We start from the raw sequence: 24,222 nt of genomic DNA, 5'->3' as shown, positions 1-24,222 counted from the left end.
ACCTTTCCAAACCAACATTTTAAGTATTATGTTGCTGGTGACACTAACTTTTCAGTGTGACCTATAAGGTTTATATCATGATATCTGTAAAAGTTAGTACACTCCATTGCTTAGAAACTGCTGCTTTTTCAGAGCTTTTTGTCTCACCAGGAGTAATGGAAAGAATAAAGACATACTTATGATCAGTATTTCAAAATAGCTAAAATAATCTGAGGTAAAGTAAATTATAATTGCATGGTATAATTTTTTAAATCCTTTAGATCCCTACATACTTTTATTTGCTATTTAGGCAATAATTGTATACTTTAAGCATAAGTGATTAGCCCTCCTTTGCTTAGGAAGACATTGAATGAACATTGAAAATTGTTCTGTTAATGATATGATGAAATTCCAGGTTTAGCCAGCTAATTTCTGTCAATTTAAGCTGCATAAAAATGAAAGAGACAGTATTACCTTAATAAAGACAAAGTAATGAATTCCTACAATTGATTAGTAATTAAGTTTTGCTGTCATTTAAATAAAATCATAGCTATAAAGAGAATCTAATGATTATCCACATAGTTTATGTGTATTAAATTTGCTAATGTATTATTTTTCAGCTTTCATTACCATGAATCTTTTTGGCCATACTGCTAATGTGTGGATAGGGTTACAAAATGATGATTATGAAAAATGGCTAGATGGAAGGCCTGTGTCATATTCTAATTGGTCTCCATTTGATACAGTAAATGTAAGTTTTAAGATTTATTTTTTATCAGTCATTTTAGGAAGAGATCCTATTTGAGACTTGTTTACTGAAGTTTTATTTTTATTAGTTTGTTGTTAATATATTTTTAATAATGTAATTTCATATAATTTTCATGCATTCCATAGATGTAATTACTCATCACAATAATTATTTATTTACTTTGTGGGTTATAAAGTGATTTGTGAACAGGTTTATTAAATGCAAATAAAGGAATAATAGTGTTTGATTTTTTAAAATTGTGTTCTTAATAAAAATGTCAATGTTATAATAATGTTATATGTTATAATTTTTTTAAACACGTATTTTTTTTGAAGATTGCAAATCACAACACCACTGAAGTTCAAAAACGCATTCCTCTCTGTGGCTTGCTGTCAAATAATCCTAATTTTCATTTCACTGGAAAATGGTATTTTGAAGACTGTAGAGAAGGTTATGGGTTTGTTTGTGAAAAAATGCAGGGTAAGAAATATTTGCTTTTTTATTCCTTTCATTTCCATGGCCCACTCTTCTCTTCCACATTTGTTTACACACTGTATAAATGATAGTTTCATAGCTAATAGTGCCAGCACTTATTCTTTGAGCTTTACACACATACGGTCACTTAATTTCCACTACCTCAGGGTTGCGCCCGCTAGTGAGGTTCTAAGGACTCCAGAGACCACTTGAGTGATGACCAAGTTTATGCATTCCTTTTGGTCATTTAAAAAGGTTTTACTGCTTGCTGTAGGATTGTGTCTGTTCAGATTATTAAAAAGCCTTGAAAAATTATTGGAAGAGAGTCAAGGAAATAAGCCAACTCAATACTTAATTCCTTTTTAGGAATCCTAAAATGGTATCTGTGGCTAAACATGGCATACAGCACTTTTCTAGATCTGATTATTAGAACCCCCAGTGACTTCTGGTTTGAAATACCAGAGCTATAGTGCTATAGGTAGCCAGTGGGGACAGTGAACAGTGTAGATGCACTCTAAATGACCTTGAGTAACAAAAATAACAATTAACAAGAGCTGACATCTCATGCTTTTACCCAGTCCCAGGCTTCCCTAGAAGGCCATTGTCTGTGTCTAGAGCTGTGTGGAATTCTAGGCAGCCGAGGATATACTCCTTAGTTGGAATATGAATTATATACCTCTTAGTGTTACACACATGCGAACTCTTTGATGCTACTAAGTATAAACCATCCTCAAAAAAGCAGTTTCAGGAAAACCCTATTTCCTAGTTCACAGTTATCACTCAAGAATAGTAGTGGTTAGGAACTGAAAGAAGATATCAGATCAGTTATAGGAAGAGTATTATGAGAAGAGCAGAGCCTTGTAGGAAAAAAATAATATCAGTATATCATTACTGGCACACTTATGATGCACCTGTAACTATGCCTTCGTTTTATAAATATTATGCCATAAAATCCTCACAACAGTTCTATGAAGTAGGTAAAAGCCTCCCCATTTTACAGATGAGGACCTTGAGGCTTAGGAAAAATAAGGAACATACGCAAGGTCTCTTGGTTAAATACAACGATTCTCTTCTAAGAATAGAATTTTTATATTTATTGTAGGAATAGAATCATTGTATTTAACAATAATGTTGATCTTTTCAGTACTCTCCGAACCACTTTCTCTCTTTGATATTTCTGGAACTAATGATTTTTTGGAGACAGTATAGAGCAGAGGTGGTGGAGTTCAAATACCACCAGGGTTCCTACCCCATCTCTGTAAATAAACTGTCAGTAAAGTTTGTCACCTCATGCATCGAGTTGACTCACTGGAAAAGAGTCTGATGCTAGGAAGAATTGGGGGTGGGAGGAGACGGGGACGACAGAGAATGAGATGGCTGGATGGCATCACTGACTCTATGGACACGAGTTTGAGTGAACTCCGGGAGCTGGTGATAGACAGGGAGGCCTGGCGTGCTGTGATTCATGGGGTCACAGAGAGTCAGACATGACTGAGTGACTGAACTGAACTGAACTGAACTGAAAGTTTGTCATCTCTGAATCTTCATTTCTGCATCTATAAAATGGAATCATAATTATCTCAAGGACTTTACATATATACAATGTTTATCAAGTCCCAGCATATGTTTAACACACAGTTATTGTTTTCCTTATTACTGTGTTTATTATATTACTATTCAACTACATTAAGTTCTTGTGGTCTACAAATTCTGGCTATCCAAATTCTGGCTTCTCTTCTCTATTTGTCATATGAATATGTGTTTGCCTTGGATTTAGAACTTAAAGAGTTTGATTTGCCCAAAAGAATAAAGATACTTAAACGAAGAGAGAGACAAGGGCTAAATCAAGACCCCCAATTTTGAATTTGGTTTCCAGTGGAGCTATCTTTCTCAGGGAAGCAGATGGCATATTGTAATGTTCAAAATCACTTATGTTTTGAAATGATGAAATCAATGACATAGCAAGAAATTCATATATGTGAAAATACAGGTGCATTACTTAGTGGGGAGAGTCAATTAAACTGGCATTAAGTCACACATACAAAGAATTTCAGTTACTTTAGTTTTAATAACTGTTATTAAATAGCTACTTTGGTGTTATATTGATTTGTATAACATTTAGACTTGGTACATCAGCTGGTAAACAGACTTCTACAAAGAAAAACAGATGATGAAAGTGTGGTCCATCAGAATTTAGTTGGTAAAAAAAAAATTTTAGTTGGTGAATAGATTTGTTTCAGTTTGGTTTTACAATGGTTTTACAATATGTGTTGCTGCTACACTGAAGTAACAGTGTCAGGAAAAGTCAAATCCCCACTCTGCCATTTTTATTTGGGAGAGTATGACAAGAACAGCAGAGGAGTGCAAGAAGTAGCATTTAGTGAGTACCTGCTGAGTCCCACATCCTCTGCTAAGGGCTTTACATAAATGTCTCCTTGAGTTTTACCCTCCCACCTCTAACAAAGGCGTTAGTAATCTCTCGCAGACCAGAAATTTGAAGTTCAGAGAGATTGACTAATTTGGCTGAGGTCTCTAAGCCATTTAAGGTCAGGTCTGCAATTGAACCCCAGGTCTTTGGGTTTATCTACATCTCCCCGTGCTCCTTTTCACCCCAAATGTGATAAAACCAGCATATAGAGAGAAACCCCAGCTACTTTAGATCAGACAGGTCAGAAATACCCTGTCTTTGTGTTCTAGAATTCCTAAATTTAGCCTGAATATAGTACAGAACAAAATGGCAAATGTGTGTATCAAAGAGGAAGCATCTTTGTAAAACACACGAGCTTGGTTTTCACTTGATCACAGGCACTCATGAACACAAAGAACCAAGTATCATGTGTGGGAAAACCTAGTCTTTTCATTTATAAATCTTGACTCTGACAGGGGGTGATGTATTAATAATAATGGTTTATAAGAACTGTAATGTATTTCTAAGCATTTATTAACTTATTTTTAACTTCTCTTTAGATTATATTAATATTAAACAGGATAGCAACTATCAGTCTCAAAAGTTTAATAGTGTTATATTTGAGAATATGCATTTGTAAATTATGCCTACAAAGCAGTATTTGACTACATTGTATTTGTTAATATTCTCTTAGTAAATATTAAGTTCTGCCAGCAACAGACCTTAATATATGTATAAGGCTGAGTGTACCTACTAGAATTAAACCTGCCTAACAAGGTCACTATCCTTTTCACCAAAAAGTGGTCAGTTTGACAAGGGATTATCAAAAACAGGAAATCTAGAAATGATTCAGTATATGTTGATATATTTTTAAAAACTTATTCATTCAATTTTCTAAGTGTTTTTGTCCTTTAGCGTCACCTGTACTTACAGATGGGCTTCCCTGGTGGCTCAGAGGTTAAAGCATCTGCCTGCAATGCAGGAGACCTGGGTTCAATCCCTGGGTTGGGAAGATCTCCTGGAGAAGGAAATGGTAACCCACTCCAGTATTCTTGCTCGGAGAATTCCATGGACGGAGGAGCCTGGTGGGCTACAGTCCATGGGGTCGCAAAGAGTAGGACACTACTGAGCAACTTCACTCCCTTCACTCACATACTTACAGATACTGTCTTCATTTTGAAATAGTCAGTTCTGGGAAGAAAAACTCTGATGTCAACAATAGTATGGATCATTGTACTGGGATATATGCTAAACTTTGCTTCCCCCTTTCTCATCCAGATGCTATAAATAATTTTTATTTCTGTTCTTGTTCTAGATGCTTCTGGACACAGTATAAATACATCTGATATGTATCCAATCCCTAATACCTTAGAATATGGAAACAGAACTTACAAAATAATTAATGCAAATATGACTTGGTATACAGCACTAAGAGCCTGCCTGATACATGGAGCAGAACTGGCCAGCATTACAGACCAGTACCACCAATCTTTCCTCACTGTTATCCTTAACCGGGTGGGATATGCCCACTGGATTGGACTGTTCACTGAAGATGTAAGTTTCCTAAAATCCCTTGTACGATTCTTGCATAATTAAGTTTCACATTTACCTCCTTAGGAAATAGCCTCTGACATTACCACAGAAAAACAGAGTCACGAAATAACAGTAAATGTAACATTTAAGTAATTGGATTATACAATAACTATTGACCAACCCTATGAACAATGGAGAAGTAAATGGCACCCATTCCATTATTTTTGCCTGGAGAATTCCATGGACAGAGGAGCCTGGCAGGCTACAGTCCATGGGGTCACAAAGTGTCGGACATGACTGAGCAGCTAATACTATGAGCATACAATAACTATTGACCAACTGTATGAGCAGCATATGACTATAAAATAAAGGTGTCCCTTTTTAGAGTAAATAACTACTTGCCTAATTTCTGGAGATTAATACCCTTCAAAGGTTCTCTGAAGATGTCTGAGAAATTTCAGGATACTTCCTCATATGTGCACTAGAATACATTCTGAACTCAAACACCTGAATTCGGGTAATTTGCTACATTTAAAGAATCCCCAAGAAAAATGAATCATGCCTCCTGCCTAGAAATTTGGTCATTAATTAACTCAGTACTTCTTGTAATTTAACATGTATGTTATTTTTCCCCCTCTAGTGATATGGTTTGGAAAACAATATTTTTTAAATGAAAGTAGTTATTCAAATAATGAAAAGTAAACCTATTCAATCCTGACCTCTAGTTCCACTCCTCAAAGTCAATCACTGTAAACAGTTTCTTGTGTCATTTACAAATTTTCTGTGTATGTACATATATCTATATGTATATATACATGTATATACATATATTCTCCATGTATATATACATATGTGTAATGGATTGAAAGGTATACGCTTTTTAAATATAAGTGAGCACATACTATATATATACTGTCCTTAACCTTGCCTTTTTATTAATATAGGTTGTACAGCTTTCTGTATCAGCTCATAAAAGTCTAATACAGTCTTTGAGACTGCAGCATATACTGATATGCCACAATTTATTGAATCATTCTCCTGTGAATGGACTTTTGGGTTCTTCCCAGTTCTCACAGTTCCAAACAAGGCACAACAAATATCCTTGTACAAGTAGGATAAATCCCCAGAAGTGAAGTATACTTTAAATTTTAACAAGCAATGGTGCCAAATTGCCCTCCAAAAGTTTGTGACAATTTACATGCTAAAAACAGTATATGATAACATCTAGTTTTTAACATCCTTGTCAACACTGGGTATGTCAGAATTTTAATCCTTGCCAGTAGGATAGGTGAAAGGATGGTATTTCATGGCTGTTTGTTGTATTTATTGTTGTTGTTGCTGTTTTCCTTATTGTATTTTTGTATTACAGAATGTTTTAACTTTCTGTAGGCAATTTTGCTTTATGGTCTCTGGATTCTTTTATCAGACATGGAAAGATTTTTCCCATGTTAAGAGCATAAACTATTTGGCCAAGTTTTCTTTGGTACTTTTATGTTTTCAACTACATGTATGAACCTTTGTTGCTGTTGTTGTTTAGTTACTAAGTCATATCTGACTCTTTTGCAACCCCATGGACTATGGCCCGCCAGGCTCCTCTGGCCATGGGATTTCCCATATAAGAATACCAGAGTGGTCTGTCATTTCCTTCTCCAGGGGATCTTCCTGACCCAGGGACTGAACCTGTGGCTCAATCTTAAATTTATTTTGGTATAAAGAATGAGATGGGCTTCCCTGGTGGCTCAGGGTAAAGAATTCACCTGCCAATTCAAGAGATGCGTGTTCGATCCCTGGGTTGGGAAGATCCCCTGAAGAAGGAAATGGCAACCCACTTCAATATTCTTGCCTGGGAAATCTTATGGACAGAGGAGTCTGGCGGGCTATAGTCCATGGGGTCACAAAGAACAAGATATAGAACATTTTCACTCTGATTGCTTACTGGGAAATTTGATGGACAGGAACCAAGGATTCCCCCAAACTAAAAAAGACACTGCTTGTGTCAGAGAGTCCTTTTTGTCAGGCCATACTCACAAGCTATCCTAGGCTTCCTAAAATATAAGTCTAGAAGTAGAAATAAAAACCCATGTGTGAATTGAGGGCTGCTCAGACAGCATTGGCTGATGCTACCAGCATTCACAGCAAGGAAATGATGGTTCAATTTCTCTCCACAGAACGGTCTTAGTTTTGACTGGTCAGATGGCACCAAATCCTCCTTCACTTTTTGGAAAGACGATGAATCATCCTTCCTTGGTGACTGTGTTTTTGCTGACACCAGTGGACGCTGGAGTAGCACAGCCTGCGAGTCATATCTGCAAGGAGCCATTTGTCAAGTGCCCACTGGTAGGTTCTATTCAACTCAAGAAATATGTTCTGTGAACCTGTACTATGCAAGGCACTGTGCTAAGCAGGAGCTTTGAGGAAAAGTAGAAAGAATTATCTGCCTTCAAGAAGGATTTGGTCTGGTAGGTGATATACAGACAAATAACTATTACAGGAGGCAGGGCTACTAAATGATACAAGAACCATAGCAAGCGTTGTGGGGGTTAGCAAGAAATTGGACACATTAGATCCACTCGAGGGAAAGCAAAAAGGTTTCTTGAAGGACGTGACTGTGGAGATTGGTCTTGATGAATGGGTGGAATCAGGAAACTCTGGGACATGGAGAGGCACTCTGAGCAGAAAGGCTTGGGCACACATGGAAGGAAGAAAGGATTGGACATGTATAAATAAAGCTGGTGTTGAGATTTTCCTGCATGGCAGGCTTATGGTGAGAGAATTAGGAAATCAAGCTAGAACCATAGGTTAGGAGCAGATGTGGAGGATCTTGAATACCTGGAGGATCTTGAATACTGAGGATTTGTTTAAGTCCAAGACTAATAAAATGCTAGAACCATCATCATCATCATCGTAATAATATTTATACTTCTATGCATATATAAAACATGGTAATAATGACAATAAATTTCATTACACTTAAAGGTCACTTCATTCAACCAGGTGAACTTTAAAAATTAAACTTAAACTCAGAGAATTAAATAGCTTCCTGAAGATCTCATAGATGTCTAACAACTACTTCTTGGAGTAGAAGCCAAGTTTCCTTGATCTCTGATGTCATATCTATCCCATTAAATCAGGGCCTTTTTCTTTTGATTGCTTTGGTATATAAAAAGAGAGTTCCTTAACACTAACTGGTTTCTTTTTAAATCTCTCATTTAGTAAGTGTGCATGTATTTACTCTGAATACTGTAAGTCAAATAGCACACATATAACTTCAGATCAAAACAATTCAGGACAAAAATGTAAATGATAGTCATATATTGGGAAAGCCAATTCTCCTTCTAAAACACCATAAAATTATCTTTCTTTCCTCAATAACACTGCATTTATTGAGTACTTAAGTTGTTAGACACCAGCTCACCTAAACTTCTTAAATTGTAAGAAAGATGCTATTGTTAACTCTGTTTTATGTATGTGGGAGTGTGGGGAAGATAGTAACATACCCACAGCCACATACTGAGGATCTCAGAGTGGATGTGTCTGACTCTCATGCTTGTCCTCTAAAGCAAAGTCCATCCCAAATTCCACTTAGTTATATGTGGTGTTATGTTATGTCATGTTCTATCATGATATGATATGTTATGACATGTTACTTTGTTATGATGTTATGTTATATTATGATGTGTTATTCTGTGCTATATTATAATACTTTACTGAATGATTTATTTTCTCTCATAAGTGAACTAGCAGGTAAGGATTTACTAAATCTTCACCACTGAATGGGACACATTTTATACATTTGAAGTGCCTTTTGTCAACTTCATTCAGCTGCTAGTATTTCTATGAATCTCATTCCCCAGTTTTTCCAATCTTTTCCAATACTAATTGTAAATATGAAAGATGTCACCCAAACTAAGCTTATGAAGCTATCCATTAATATACCCTGTTATGTATAGGTAAACATTATTTCTGCCAGACATGCTAAAAGCCATTTCAGTTTTGTGATCATTTACATTAAACCCACTCTTTCAGAGTATTATCATGAAAATCTCATTACATATACTTATCTTGGTCTTTCGTAGAGTGTAATACAATGTTTATCTCAATTAATGAACCCAGTTACCACCCTGAAATCATAACTGATTTTGTTCATAGAAACAAGACTGTCTGGACACCTAGAGTTGTGCTCAGAAACATCAATTCCCTGGATAAAATTCAAAAGTAATTGCTACAGTTTTTCTACAGTCCTAGACAGTACAAGTTTTGAGGCTGCTCATGAATTTTGCAAAAACAAAGGTAATTCTTTTGTGGTGGTAAAATGCTTTCAATGTATTCCTTCTTGACATTTCGGTAAACAATGTCATTTTCTTCATTTGTCTGATAATTCAGTGACTTTAGGAGCAAAACAAAAATAATTGAAAACGTACCTTTTTTTAAAAGCACTCAGTGGGCCTTTCGCTAATGCCCCGCTGAGCTGTCAATAAAGGGCAGAGTGAAAACACTGCTTTTGGGTGAAGTGGCAGCATGTTGTATTGTTTTGCTTCAATCGGTGGTGTGACAAGGTGGAAAAAAAAATTTAAAAAGTAAATATTATTGAATTTACAGCTAACCAGAATACAATGTAAAACCCAAGGTGATGTCTCAGGATATTGCACATTCCCAAGAAAGTGCTCCCTTTGAATGTTTCTGAATATGAATCTTAACTGTTCTCCCAAATTAACGTTCTATGCTTTAAGTACCAGTTTGCATCTTTTGATGCGTCATATTACCTTTAAAATTTTAATCAAAAATTACTTATTTGCAATGGAAGTTTTCCCTTTTCAAAACCTGAGCTTTTTTTTAATTGAAACATAGTTGATTTACAATGTGTTAGTTTCTGGTATTCAACACTTTTATCTCTTTTGCTTTAGGAGTCTGACCTAAGAAAATATTGCTATGATTTATGTCAGAAAATATTTTGCCTATGCTCTCCTCTAGGAGTTTACTGGTGTTACGTCTTGCCTTCAAGTCTTGAAAACATTTTGAGTTTACTTTTGTGTATGGTGTGTGAGGGAGTGCTCTAACTTATTGATTTATATGTGTCAAAGCCTGAGCTTTATGAATTATTTTAATTATATTTACATATATACACAAATACTTACTCATTTGCTATTTGTCTCTTTTATAGGCTCTAATCTTTTAACAATCAAAGATGAAGCTGAAAACTCTTTTCTTCTAGAAGAGCTTTTAGCTTTCCGTTCTTCAGTCCAAATGATTTGGCTGAATGCTCAGTTTGATGGTGACAGTAAGTAACTTGGGTAGAAAAGAATAGAGGGCATAAATAAATACACAGTGGTCAAGGTTGATGCAAATGACATCTGCAAACCAGAAAGCTCTCCTTGGGTACATAGGCTGTGAAAAAATATCATAAATCCTAAAGCCATTTCTTCCAAAGACAACGTTGCTAACCCTTTTTTATAATCTCTTATTCTCTGAAATAATTCCAAAAAACCAAAAATGAAAACAAACAACAAGTTTATTTTATACTTAATCTCACATTATGAAGATGTTTGACTGGAACTTTGTGTTCACAGACTTAGTCATAAGACATCAAAGCCATATTTACTTTAAAATATCCTTGGTTCCCAAATGTCACATAAGAGCACAGCAGAGTTATGGAAATGTCCCAGTGATAAATAGTGCTAAGAGAATTGTTATTTGCTACTCATAAAAGCCAGAGTTTGAAATTAGATGAGAGTATGATTTTTTTTCTTTATGTTATTGATGGTTATTGAAAGTACTTGTATCAGAAGAAAGGGGATGTATGTATACCTGTGGCTGATTCACACTGATATATGATAGAAACCAAGACAACATTATAAAGCAATTATCCTCCAATTAAAGATAAATAAATTAAACAAAGAAAGTGCTTGTAAAGAAAATTACTTTAAATTGGAATGCAGAACTTGTCATAGGGGTATACCCAAGGTGGAGGATGGGTCCACATGGCAGGGAAAAATATTTCAATTACAGATATTGCTTAAAACTTCTAGCACAGGGTGATAATAAAAAAGCTGACAGATGTATGCTTAGTTATACTGCTTGTTTTAAATCCTTTTCATACAAGGCACCTTCTTATCACTTACACACAGATGGATTCTTTCAGCATCTTCACCCTTTGGTACACCACTGGCTTGCTTTTTTAAAGAAGTTCACTGTAAAATTCTTTTAAAAAGTGAGCTCTTTTGTAATGATATAGATGTTAGGACTTAAAATGATTTCTTTAAGTTGGTTATAATGATAAAGAACTTTTAAAATGCAAACTGTTATATTAAGAAACATGATATCTCAAATGAACCACATTAGAACCTTATATCTACGATAAAGAGAGTTGTTCACAAGACCGCTTTACTAACACCTGCCTCGTGATGATGAGTTCACGATTGCGCCTACTGAACTCAGTGCATCCGATAAGGAGAGTCTCATTCGATTCAGGGGCTGCTTTCTATGCTTTATTCAACACTGAGTATGTTTGATAACCATGCACGTAATTCAGAAGTTAGCGCTTTTTTCCCACAGATGAAACCATAAAGTGGCTTGATGGAACTCCCACAGATCAATCAAACTGGGGTATTCGGAAGCCAGAGGTGGACCACTTCAAACTCCCTCTGTGTGTTGCCCTGAGGATTCCTGAAGGAGTGTGGCAATTATCCTCGTGTCAGGACAAAAAGGGATTTATATGTAAAATGGAAGCAGGTGGGTAAAGTTCAAAGGTAAATCCTCATTTGATTCCACCCTGACTAAAGCTGACCCACCTCTTTAGACTTAAAACTTTTAAAATTCAGGTTTTCAGAGAGTATTCAAATAGATTCTGACATTATTGTCTTGTTTCACATCAAATAATTTACAGAACATACCAGCTTTCTCTCATATGCAGAGAAAAATCATTATAAATTAACTCAAAGACTATGACTTTCTTGTGTCATCTGGCTGTTATATTAATGGGCAAAAAAGCAGTTTTACCTCAAGCAAACAGAGCTGGAAATGTAAATAAGCAGCTCTCATTCTGGCAACTGCTGCTGCTGCTGCTAAATCGCTTCAGTCGTGTCCGACTCTGTGCGACCCCTACTCAGAATTTTAAAGTATCATTTTTGGTCCCAAGAAATATAATTCAGGTCTAGGTATTCTTACTATGGATAAGAAGATGTGTTTTTCTACTGCAAGGCATAGTATATTATAAATCATATTTTAACTTCATCTTGAGCTCTATACTCAGTCTGTGGTGATAAAAATTTAGAAATATAAGCCAGAAAGCTCTAGTCAGTTCCTATGATAGAGATTTCTAAGACAGTAAGGATCATTAACAGTGGAAGATGTTTATAATAATCACAGCAGTTTCTAGATGCCAGTATTATAAAGAAGGGGGGATTGATGTGGCCTGGGATCCTGAAGAAGACTTTAGAGAGGGGATGAGGCTTTGATATAGAAAAAGATAAAGAGAATAGAGGACGGAAAGAATACTGGGCAAACATTCCAGTAAGACTAAAGACAGAAATGGAGAATGAACTTAAGACTAGCCCACATTAGGTGGTGATGGGGGTAAAAGCATATTTCTGTAGGCTCCGTCCACAGGGGTTGCTGGGTTAAAGAGCTGAACTTCATGGTGAACGACACGGGGAACCCCTAAGTGCTCTGTAGACACCTACAGTGGATGTAAGGGAGACAGTTGTAATTTGAGTGCTAGAACTAGAACAAAAATGGAGGGAGGAAATGGGCAAAGAGAATCATCAGTCTTTAGTGACTGATTAGATACTGGCAATGAAAAGGCAAAAACTGGTAGGTGTAGGAACCAAAATTTGAAGTTCCAAAAGTGTAGGTATCAGCTCTGTGTGGAAAACATGGCTAACCTAATAAATCTTGTGACCAAGCAACCACTAGCATTCAGCTATCAAGAACAAATTAGAAACACCTCATGTCTGTTCAAATCTTTAAGGTTTCTTGTACTACACAGGACACCTCTTTCATCCTTCACGACAAGTTTTCAAGGCGGTGAAACAGATAGAACATTCCCATGTTACAGATGAGAAAAGTACTTGTCCAAACTGAGGCCAGAGGGAGGACTACACTCCAAATTTTCTGACTCCATGTGTCCCTTCTACACCTGCCCACTGCCTCACCCTGAGAATGAATACCCATTCATCAGTCTTTCTTTGAAAAGTATCCTTACACATACATGATACTATGTGTTCAATAATATTATGTAAAATCATACAGTATTGTTTTTAAATTGCAAAATCAAGGATTATATATATATGTGTTTTTGTTACTGGTAACAATGTGGACATTTCTTCGTGGGTCTTAAGTAGTGCACCAAGTAGTCCTCCACTGACAAGTCCTTTTCTGCTGTTTCTCTGGGTCATTCCCTGTATATTTCTCTGGATCTTTGCCTAGATCAAAAATATCAGAGTTCAAATTCTCATATAGAGTCTACTTGGGAAAAAGATATATTCTTTCAGTAGAAGATCCTCAAAGAGGAACCCTCAAACTTTTTGAACGGAAGAGCTATTACTCATTTCCCAAGATTCTTGAGACATGAGAAGGTACTTATTTTTTAAATCTGCAAAAAGCCAGGGAGGTTATCATTACTGGACTAACTCCACATCAGATCCCAACAAAACTGAGTTCCTTGTAGGCAGGGACCATATTTTACTTGTATTTTTATTGCAGCACAGTGCTGAGACTGGATGAGGATTCTTCAGCTTAAAAAATGGCAGTATATGTCTTTGTGAGCACTAATAATGATGATTAAATAAATCAGGGGTCAGCAAATTTGTCTTGTAAAGGATTAAAGAGTAAATATTTCAGGATATAGGAGCCATATGGTCTCTGTCACACTTCAACTGTAGCAAAAACGCAGCCAAAGACGACAGAAACATGGCTGAGTTCTAGTAAAACATTATTTATAAAAACATGTGCTCAGATTTGATCCATGGGCCACCATTTTCTGAAGTAATGACATAACTTTGCTGAATAAAAAGGAAAATTTCATCTCAGTATTTTTGTATTTGATTTTAGATATTCACACAGTAAAGAAGCATCCAGGAAAAGGTAGGTTTGGAACAGTAGAGAACATTTTGATTTTTCATAGAAATATACAGTAACTATCTGACTTCATTGTCATTGAAGTTTTCTTTTTTCATCTCCTTGCAGGACCAAGCCACAGCATTATACCTCTTACAGTAGCACTGACACTGATGGTAATTCTGGCAATTTCCACACTTTCCTTCTGCATTTACAAGCACAGTAACATTATCTTCAGGAGACTTACTCAGTTTAGAAATCCTTACTATCCTTCAGCCAACTTTAGTACAGTACATTTAGAAGAAAATATTCTCATTTCTGATCTTGAGAAGAATGACCAATAATAATGAAGTGAGAGAACGTCACGGCGGTGAGAATGAGCAAAGAAGAGTATTTTCCTTTACAGACCAGATGCTACTCTGATGTGATTCATGTCACCATCTTAGTTATTCTTAAAATGATTACTGGTTTTGAATTGTAACCAAATCAGATAGGTGTTCGTTTATTTATTTCCTCAAACTGTGATCTATTCTTAAAAGGGGGAAATTTTACAGTGCTTATTATTCAGAAAACAAGAACTATTAAAAGAAACTCCCAAATGAGACCCCTCAAACCGACATGAATAATGGTTTTTGCATTAAATATGCTTTTACCAAAAATTCTGGGGAATTTTTAAACTAATTTGATATCTATTCAGATGTTTACCAATACTCATTCCATTAAAAGAGAGGGGGGTGGAAAGCAAAACAAATTTTAAAGTCCTACACTTGTATAAGAGAGGAAAAAGAAAAGGCTTCTGAGAGGATTCTTGTTTGGTTTTTATTCATTCAGTTTAACAGCAGGGTTTGCAAAACACTAATATCTCGGCTTAATACTCACAGGTTCTGGACTCTATACTAATATTTAGGGTGACATTCATTTTTATTAGCTCTGTCTTCTCAAACTAAAGGAAAAGAAAAATAACCTTTCTTTAAATAGTAAAGAACTTTTAGCAGCACACTTTCACAAGCAACCATGCAATGTGACCTAAAATCATCAATTACTAAATGATAACAAAGTTAGTTTAAAAAAAAAACTTTATAGATAAGCTCAAAGGAATACATTGAGATCTTAATACTGTTAAAATTTATGAGTTTTATTTAAGACTAAAGATATAAAGTGTATACCACTCCTAACAACCAAAAGATATAAAAGGTAACTTGAATTTAAAGGGAAAAAGTTAAGGATCAGAATTACAGTTTCATTAGAATGAGACTAAAGGATGTGATGAGAAGTACTAAAAAATTATCTCCAGAGTAATCTAGATACCTTTGCTATATAGAGTTTATTTAGTAAATTATGGTTTGGGGGCACAACCTCTGTTTGCATTGGACTAGTTAGTGTGGTCAGTAAAAATATAAAAGCATGATACTAATCCATAAATTAAAAATCAAGATTTGGTCTTCCTTCATTCATTTCTTATAAACAAAGACTTCATAATCAATATTCAAAACTTTACTCATAACATAAATGTTTATCAAGTTCCTGTTAAGAACCAAGAGCCATTTTAGAAACTGGAGGTACTGGGGTAAGCACTTAGTTTCTAATGAAGGAAAACCAGTAGTAAAGCAGTCAAGAAACGTATAAGAATAAAACAGCAGGTGGGTATGAAGACTAAGGGCCTACAATAGAGAGAAACTGGGAGAGTCTCCCGAGAGTGTGCATTTTCTTTTTTTTTTTAATTTACTTATTTTAATTGGAGGCTAATTACTTTACAATATTGTGTTGGTTTTGCCATGCATTAACATGAATCCACCCTGGTGTTCATGTGTTCCCCATCTTGAACCCCCCTCCCACATTTTCATTATTACAACCAGCTTCCTCAAAACTGGTGGCAGACAGTCACAAGGAAAAGCTTAGAGAAAGTAGGAATAAGCCTCTATGTGGAAAACTATCATCATTAGAAACACAATTTGAAGAACGTGTCCTAAGAATGAAGTCTTTGTGGCCTGAAACGGTTAATACAGAGTCCAAAGCAGCTGTTTGCTACTGCTGTGTCATGACATGCTGAGACAATCTACTTCCATAATTTTGTTTGTTCAGGGACTTTTTTTAAGATATTACATTATATGGCAGTTGTATGTTTATGACTCAAAAGAAGAACTGGCCTGGACTAACCAGATGTTTAGCCCAATTTAATAATCTGTCAAGTGAAATTAAAGTTCTGTTCTTGTCAGTTGTCTTGCTAAAAACTGCTAATCAATTATCCTTTCAGTCAAGGTATATTGAAGCGAATAGTCAGTCACACATAAAAATTTGACAAAGTATGTCATTAGTAAAGTGATTGTGCAGGAAAAAAACTGTACTGCGTGTCAGTGCTCTGTACTTTGATGTTTAGTATTAAACCACATCCCCATGGACAGGTCACACACTACTTACCATTAATGAAAGTACAGAAATGAGAAGTACTGAGATATTCTGCTTGATTCATATACATGCACTTTAAAAAAACTTTCTTCCACAACTATTTTTAATCTGACCTAGACTTCATAGCCATACAAGAAAAGAAAAAAAGCAGCAGGGTCACAAACTCAGTTCAGTTCAGTCGCTCAGTCATGTCCGACACTTTGTGACCCCATGGACTGCATCATGCCAGACTTCCATGTCCATCACCAACTCAAGGAGCTTACTCAAACTCACATCTATCGAGTCAGTGATGCCATCCAACCATCTCATCCTCTGTCGTTCCCTTCTCCTCCTGCCTTCAATCTTTCTCAGCATCAGGGTCTTTTCCAATGAGTCAGTTCTTTGCATCAGGTGGCCAAAGTATTGGAGTTTCAGCTTCAGCATCAGTCCTTCCAATGAATATTCAGGATTGATTTCCTTTAGGATGGATTGGTTGGATCTCCTTGCAGTCCAAGGGAATCTCAAGAGTCTTCTCCAACACCACAGTTCAAAAGCATCAATTCTTCTGCGCTCAGCTTTCTTTATGGTCCAACTGTCGCATCCATACATGACTGCTGGAAAAACCATAGCTTTGATGAGATGGACCTTTGTTGACTAATGTCTCTGCTTTTTAATATGCTGTCTAGGTTAGTCTTAGCTTTTCTTCCAAGGAGCAAGCATCTTTTAATTTCATGGCTGCAATCACCATCTGCAGTGATTTTGGAGCCCCCCAAAATAAAGTCTGTCACTGTTTCCATTGTTTCCCCATCTACTTGCCATGAAGTGATGGGACTAGATAATTAATATGCTCCCTCCAAAAAGAGTCAATTATTTTCTATAGCTCTGAATGATGGGGGAAATTTTAAAGATCTTTCCAAATGAAGATATCTTGGGCTCTTCCAATTTCAATTGTCTCAGTTTAAATGTTTCTTCTATTAAAAGTTCCACTTCCTATCAAGGGTGCATTACATGGTCTCACTAGATAAACATTAAGTCTTCTGAAGTTGACATTCCCTCCTCAAAATGGTGATTGGATATATGAAACTTGTTGTGTCCTTGTGGTGGGGGCTTCCATGATAGCTCAGCTGGTAAACAATCTGCCTGCAATGCAGGAGACCCCAGTTCGATTCCTAGTCAGGAAGATCCACTGGAGAAGGGATAGGCTACCCACTCCAGTCTCCAGTATTCTTGGACTTCCCTTATGGCTCAGTTGGTAAAGAATCTTCCGGCAATGTGGGAGATCTGGGTTCAATCCCTGGGTTGGGAAGATTCCCTGGAGAAGGAAAAGCTACCCACTCCAGTATTCTAGCCTGGAGAATTCCATGGATTGTATAGTCCAAGGGGTCACAAGGAGTCGGACATGACTAAGTGACATTCACTTTCACTTGTGTCCTTGTGGTACAGGGGGAAGTAGGTGATAACTGACTGGGAATCCTGCTGGCATCTCTATGAAGTCTGTATTTGGTGTAACGTGTAGTCTAGTCTCCTTGTTTGGCCCCATCCTGGCTCTCCCTGGCACTGCCTCTCCCTAGAGAATTGTCTGTGACTCCCATTCAGTTCCCTACCTGGATATTACAATTCTAGACAATAAAGCCACGTCACATCTGCAGTAGCATCATGAGCTACTGTCTTAGTCAGGAGGCTTAATACTGTAGCAAACAATCCCCAAATCTCATTGACTTAACGCAACAAAGGTTTATTTCTCATCCACACCAATTTTGCTCTAATCATGGGTTATTCATGGGTCTAGGCTCCTCCTAAATATCCATAGTAGGGCCTCTATCTCCCCTCAGTGGTCCCTTACCTCTGCCTGACAGAAGTTAAAGGTCTCCTTGATTAATTATGTAGTTTCCATGGGCTATTGAAATGCATTCTCCACGTTAACAGTCTTTAAATTGAGAACATGTACCCTATGGGTACATAAAGACTTCCAAGGGATACAGGGGCAGGGATATTGCTGGGGAGCTCAGCTTCCAGATTCTTTAACCTTTATATATATTCTTTCTTAGAAGTTACTTGCCTGAGATCAAGGTGTCATGCTAGTTCTTCTTTCCCATCTCTTTTATCAGAAATGTCTGTCTCTACCTCAAAAAAATAAAAGACATGGCTTTTACTCAAAATATGATGATGATGCCTTATCTTGGTAAAGTCCTCCTTGGACCAAAGACAGAAAAAAATTTCAAAATAATGATATCAGTGAAATTTCTTTTAATAAAGGAATTCTTAAATCCACATATATTCTCATGTCTTTCCCTCTTTTCATACATTTTTCTGTTAACGATGAAGTGATGAATTAGAAATGGGTTATTTTGCCCATGTTTGGATAGTCTAAATTAATATGCATTTCATATACATATATATAAACAGCAGGAGTGATAACTACCTTCCTTTGAGACTTTATCTCATCTGCCCCTGTCTATTATGAAAGACTGTATCTGGAGAGAATATCTCAGAAAAGCAAAGTAAAGACAGTGCAACTGTTGATAAGACCCTGAAGTGTTACTTTATAAGCTCATGGCAAGGCTCTGTATTTTATTTATCTTAGATTTCTAACTGAGCTTTGGGGAAGAGTATTATCATGCTTATTTGAACTGAAAAATGAAATCATAATTTTTTTTAACATTGTCTTATTTGCCTCATTTGTTTGACAATAAAGATTGGCTTTACCAATTAGGTTTTATGATGAAAATTTTCATTAAATTGAATGAACTATATATGCAAATCAACTGTTCGGATTAAAGCATGTATAAAATAAAGACATTTTAACAGAAAAGTAGTATTGACCAAATTAGCAATATTTTATTTTTCCCAACCTTACTTTGTATGCCAGGCAAAACAAGGTGCCCATAAGTGAAAGATTAATAGGCATAATTGATAGTCATTTTAAAAAGGAGTAGAGAACTCTGAAGCGTCTGGGTCTCGAAGCACAACATGGCACTTCTCATATACCATTGGCCAGAATTAGTCACAGGGTTCAATCTAACTGCAGGGAAGTCTGGGAGGTCTCCCAGTGTGCTCAGGAAGGAGAGGATAATGGACAATAGTGAGAACCAACAACCTCTGCCAGCTTTCTCAGCACATATAGCTACAAAAGAAAGGGGCTGGCAGGGGGGTCGACAAGATGGTGGAAGAATAGGACGGTGAGACCACTCTCTCCTCCACAAATTCATCAAAAGAACATTTGAACACGGAGTAAAGTCCACAAAACAACTTCTAAATGCTGGCAGAGGACGTCAGGCACCCAGAAAAGCAGCCCATTGTCTTCGAAAGGAGGTAGGAAAAAACATAAAAGATAAAAAGCGAGACAAAAGAAGTAAGGACGGAGCTCCGTCCCGGGAAAGGAGGCTTTAAAAAGAGAGAAGTTTCCAAACACCAGGAAACACTCTTACTGGCGAATCTATGGCGAGCCTTGGAAGATCAGAGGGCCACATAACCCTCTTTTTTTTTTAAGATTTTTTTAAAACCCACAGACTACCCGCCAAACAGTAACTCCCAGCAGAGAAGCAGCGCAGACGCCTGCATACGCCATTAGCAAGTGCGGGCTGGGCAGGGAGGAGCCGGCTGAACTGCTTAGAGAGAGGACTGGGCTTGAATGCCGCGAGAACAATTTGAGAGAACTGGGGAGAGCAAAGCAGACTGTGGGGTAGCTTCCCCACGAAAAGGAGGAAAGCTCTAACCTAAGACTCGGCCAGCCCCGCTCACAGAATAAAGGACTGAGCAGAGCGAGCCGGCTGCAGTCGGCCCATCCCCCATCCCCCGCCGAGACAGGCAGGGAGCACAGCCAGAGCTGGAGCAGGCAACCGCGACCCCAGAAAGGCATCTGATACAAACTGCACACAGGCTTGTTGCTAATCAGGACTTCTTGGGCTCGGGCCGGTCGATATCCCCCTGAGAAGGTGTGCCGGTTGTACACCCAGAAAACTGAGTGGTGGGGACTGGGGAGGTGATAAGTTGCAGAGACAGCACTCGCCAAGCACCTGGTCCCCTGAACTGCTCGGACCAGGGAAGGCACAAAACGCAGGCCCAACCAAGTCTGCGCCTTTGTGGAGTACCTGAGAACCTGAACTTGAGCCGCTCAGACCTGGGAAGTGCATACAACCCGGCACCGGCCTCGGACAGTTCCTGGCAGAGCAACCTAGAGCCTGTGCAGTGTAGACTGGGACAGCATATGTGCTGTGAGCGGAGGCAAACCCAGTGTGGCCGAGACGCTGCGAGCACTCCCCACAGACGCCAGAGATATTCGTCTGCAGCGTTCCTCCCTTCCCAGAACAGGACTGAACAATTGAGCCTTAAAAAGTGTCCACCCACCCCCTAGTATCAGGGAGGAAATTAGACACTGAAGAGACCAGCAAACAGAAGCTAAAACAGAGGGAACCACCTTGGAAATGACAGATAGAGACGTCTAGAGGCTACTCCAAGAATAAGACCAAAAACCAGAGGCAAGAGGCTTAAGCCCGAATCCTGAGAACACCAGAGAACTCCTGACTCCAGGGAACATTAATCGATAGGAGCTCACATACGTCTCCATACCTACACTAAAACCAAGCACCACCCAAGGGTCAACAAGTTCCAGAGCAAGACATACCACGCAAATTCTCCAGTAACACAGGAAACTAGCCCTGAGCTTCAATATACAGGCTGCCCAAAGTCACTCCAAACCCACTGACATCTCATAACTCATTACTGGACACTTCATTGCACTCCAGAGAGAACAAATCCAGCTCCACCCACCAGAACACCGACACAAGCTTCCATAACCCGGGAACCTTGACAAGTCACCTGTCCAACCGCACACACAGCAAGGAAACTACATAATAAAGAGAACAACACAAACGGCCAGAAGAGGGAAAGGCCACCCCAAGCAAAGCATTATAAGCAAGATGAAGAGGCAGAGAAATACCCAGCAAGTAAAGGAACAAGATAAATGCCCATCAACACAAACAAAAGAGGAAGATATAGGGAATCTACCTGATAAAGAATTTCGAATTTTGATGGTGAAAATGATTCAAAATCTTGAAAGCAAAATGGAGTTACAGATAAATAACCTGGAGAAAAGGATTGAGAAGATGGAAGAAAGGTTTAATAAGGACTTAGAGGAAATAAAAAAGAGTCAATATACAATGAATAATGCAATAGATGAGATCAGAAACACTCTGGAAGGAAAAAACAGTAGAATAACAGAGGCAGAAGACAGGATAAGCGAGCTAGAAGATAGAATTGTAGAAATAAATGAAACAGAGAGGAAAAAAGAAAAACAAAAGAAATGAGAACAATATTAGAGACCTCTGGGACAATGTTAAACACTCCAACATTCGAATCTTAGGAATCCCAGAAGAAGAAGACAAAAAGAAAGACCATGAAAGAATACTTGAGGAGATAATAGTTGAAAACTTCCCTAAAATAGGGAAAGAAATAATCACCCAAGTCCAAGAAACCCAGAGAGTCCCCAACAGGATAAACCCAAGGCGAAATACTCCAAGACACGTATTAATCAAATTAACAAAGACCAAACACAAAGAACAAATATTAAAAGCAGCAAGGGAAAAACAGCAAATAACACACAAGGGGATTCCCATAAGGATAACAGCCGATCTTTCAACAGAAACTCTTCAGGCCAGGAGGGAATGGCAAGACATACTTAAAGTGATGAAAGAAAATAACCTACAGCCCAGACTACTGTACCCAGCAAGGATCTCATTCAAATATGAAGGAGAAATCAAAAGCTTTACAGACAAGCAAAAGCTGAGAGAATTCAGCATTACCAAACCAGCTCTCCAACAAATGCTAAAGGATCTTTTCTAGACAGGAAACACAGAAAGGGTGTATAAACTCGAACCCAAAGCAATAAAGAAAATGGCTACGGGATCGTACTTATCAATAATTACCTTAAACGTAAATGGGTTGAATGCCCCAACCAAAAGACAAAGGCTGGCTGAATGGATACAAAAACAAGACCCCCATATATGTTGTCTGCAAGAGACCCACCTCAAAACGAGGGACACATACAGACTGAAAGTGAAGGGCTGGAAAAAGATATTCCATGCAAATAGAGACCAAAAGAAAGCAGGAGTAGCAATACTCATATCAGATAAAATAGACTTTAAAACAAAGGCTGTGAAAAGAGACAAAGAAGGAAACTACATAATGATCAAAGGCTCAATCCAAGAAGAAGATATAACAATTATAAATATTTATGCACCCAACATAGGAGCACCGCAATATGTAAGACAATTACTAACAAGTATGAAAGGGGAAATTAACAATAATGCAATAATACTGGGAGATTTTAACACCCCACTTACATCTATGGATAGATCAACTAAACAGAAAATTAACAAGGAAACACAAACTTTAAATGATACAATAGACCAGTTAGACCTAATAGATATCTACAGGACATTTCACCCCAAAACAATGAATTTCACCTTTTTCTCAAGCGCACACGGAACCTTTTCCAGGATAGATCACATCCTGGGCCATAAATCTAGCCTTGGAAAATTCAAAAGAGTTGAAATCATTCCATGCATCTTTTCTGACCACAATGCAGTAAGATTAGATCTCAATTACAGGAGAATAACTATCAAAAATGCCAACATATGGAGGCTGAACAACACGCTGCTGAATAATGAACAAATCATAGAAGAAATCAAAAGAGAAATTAAAATATGCATAGAAATGAATGAAAATGAAAACACAACAACCCAAAACCTCTGGGACACTGTAAAAGCAGTGCAAAGGGGGAAGTTCATAGCAATACAGGCACACATCAAGAAACAAAAAAAAAAATCAACTAAATAACCTAACTCTACATCTAAAGCAACTAGAAAAGGAAGAAATGAAGAATCCCAGGGTCAGTAGAAGGAAAGAAATTGTAAAAATTAGGGCAGAGATAAATGCAAAAGAAACAAAAGAGACCATAGCAAAAATCAACAAAGCCAAAAGCTGGTTCTTTGAGAAGGTAAATAAAATTGACAAACCGCTAGCCAGACTTATCAAGAAACAAAGGAAGAAGAACAAAATCAATAAAATTAGAAATGAAAATGGAGAGATCACAACTGACAACACAGAAATACAAAGGATTATTAGAGAATACTATCAGCAATTATGTGGCAATAAAATGAATAACCTGGAAGAAATGGACAAATTCCTAGAAAAGTACAACTTTCCAAAACTGAACCAGGAAGAAATAGAAAATCTGAACAGACCCATCACAAGCACGGAACTAGAGGCTGTAATCAGGAATCTTCCAGCAAACAAAAGCCCAGGTCCAGACGGCTTCACAGCCGAATTCTACCAAAAATTTAGAGAAGAGCTAACACCTATTCTACTCAAACTCTTCCAGAAAATTGCTGAGGAAGGGAAACTTCCAAACTCATTCTATGAGGCCACCATCACCCTAATCCCAAAACCTGGTAAAGACCCCACAAAAAAAGAAAACTACAGGCCAATATCACTGATGAACATAGATGCAAAAATCCTTAACAAAATTCTAGCAATCAGAATCCAACAACATATTAAGAATTTCATACATCATGACCAAGTGGGCTTTATCCCAGGAATGCAAGGATTCTTCAATATCCGCAAATCAATCAACGTAATACAC

General features: G+C 37.4%; 1 protein-coding gene and 1 non-coding gene across 4 annotated transcripts in view; both read left to right on the top strand.

Annotated features, from left to right (window-relative positions):
• Positions 1–19,289, top strand: part of PLA2R1 (phospholipase A2 receptor 1) — a 138,918-nt gene extending 119,629 nt beyond the window's left edge. For 2 of the 3 annotated variants that reach the window (XM_055397383.2, XM_088829692.1), the window contains 9 exons: positions 600–730; positions 1,063–1,207; positions 4,924–5,162; positions 7,310–7,478; positions 9,291–9,431; positions 10,303–10,419; positions 11,694–11,870; positions 14,190–14,222; positions 14,325–19,289. In XM_055397383.2, the coding sequence (XP_055253358.2) occupies positions 600–730; positions 1,063–1,207; positions 4,924–5,162; positions 7,310–7,478; positions 9,291–9,431; positions 10,303–10,419; positions 11,694–11,870; positions 14,190–14,222; positions 14,325–14,539 (1,367 nt within the window). In that variant the 3' untranslated portion in view covers positions 14,540–19,289. Of the gene's footprint in view, positions 1–599; positions 731–1,062; positions 1,208–4,923; positions 5,163–7,309; positions 7,479–9,290; positions 9,432–10,302; positions 10,420–11,693; positions 11,871–14,189; positions 14,223–14,300 lie in introns of all 3 variants that reach the window. The other variant, XM_088829691.1, reaches the window with a different exon arrangement.
• LOC129538755 (small nucleolar RNA SNORA21) lies at positions 9,563–9,698 on the top strand. The gene has a single exon (XR_008682296.2). It is a non-coding gene; the product is annotated as a small nucleolar RNA SNORA21 (small nucleolar RNA).
• Positions 19,290–24,222: the final 4,933 nt, after the last annotated feature.

The sequence above is a fragment of the Moschus berezovskii genome, chromosome 2, assembly GCF_049115385.1.
Source record: "Moschus berezovskii isolate FMDL1 chromosome 2, NW_MosBer_1.0, whole genome shotgun sequence".
Taxonomy (NCBI): domain Eukaryota; kingdom Metazoa; phylum Chordata; class Mammalia; order Artiodactyla; family Moschidae; genus Moschus; species Moschus berezovskii.
Note: the sequence above shows the minus strand (reverse complement) of the source record. Positions and strands in the feature narration are given on the sequence as shown.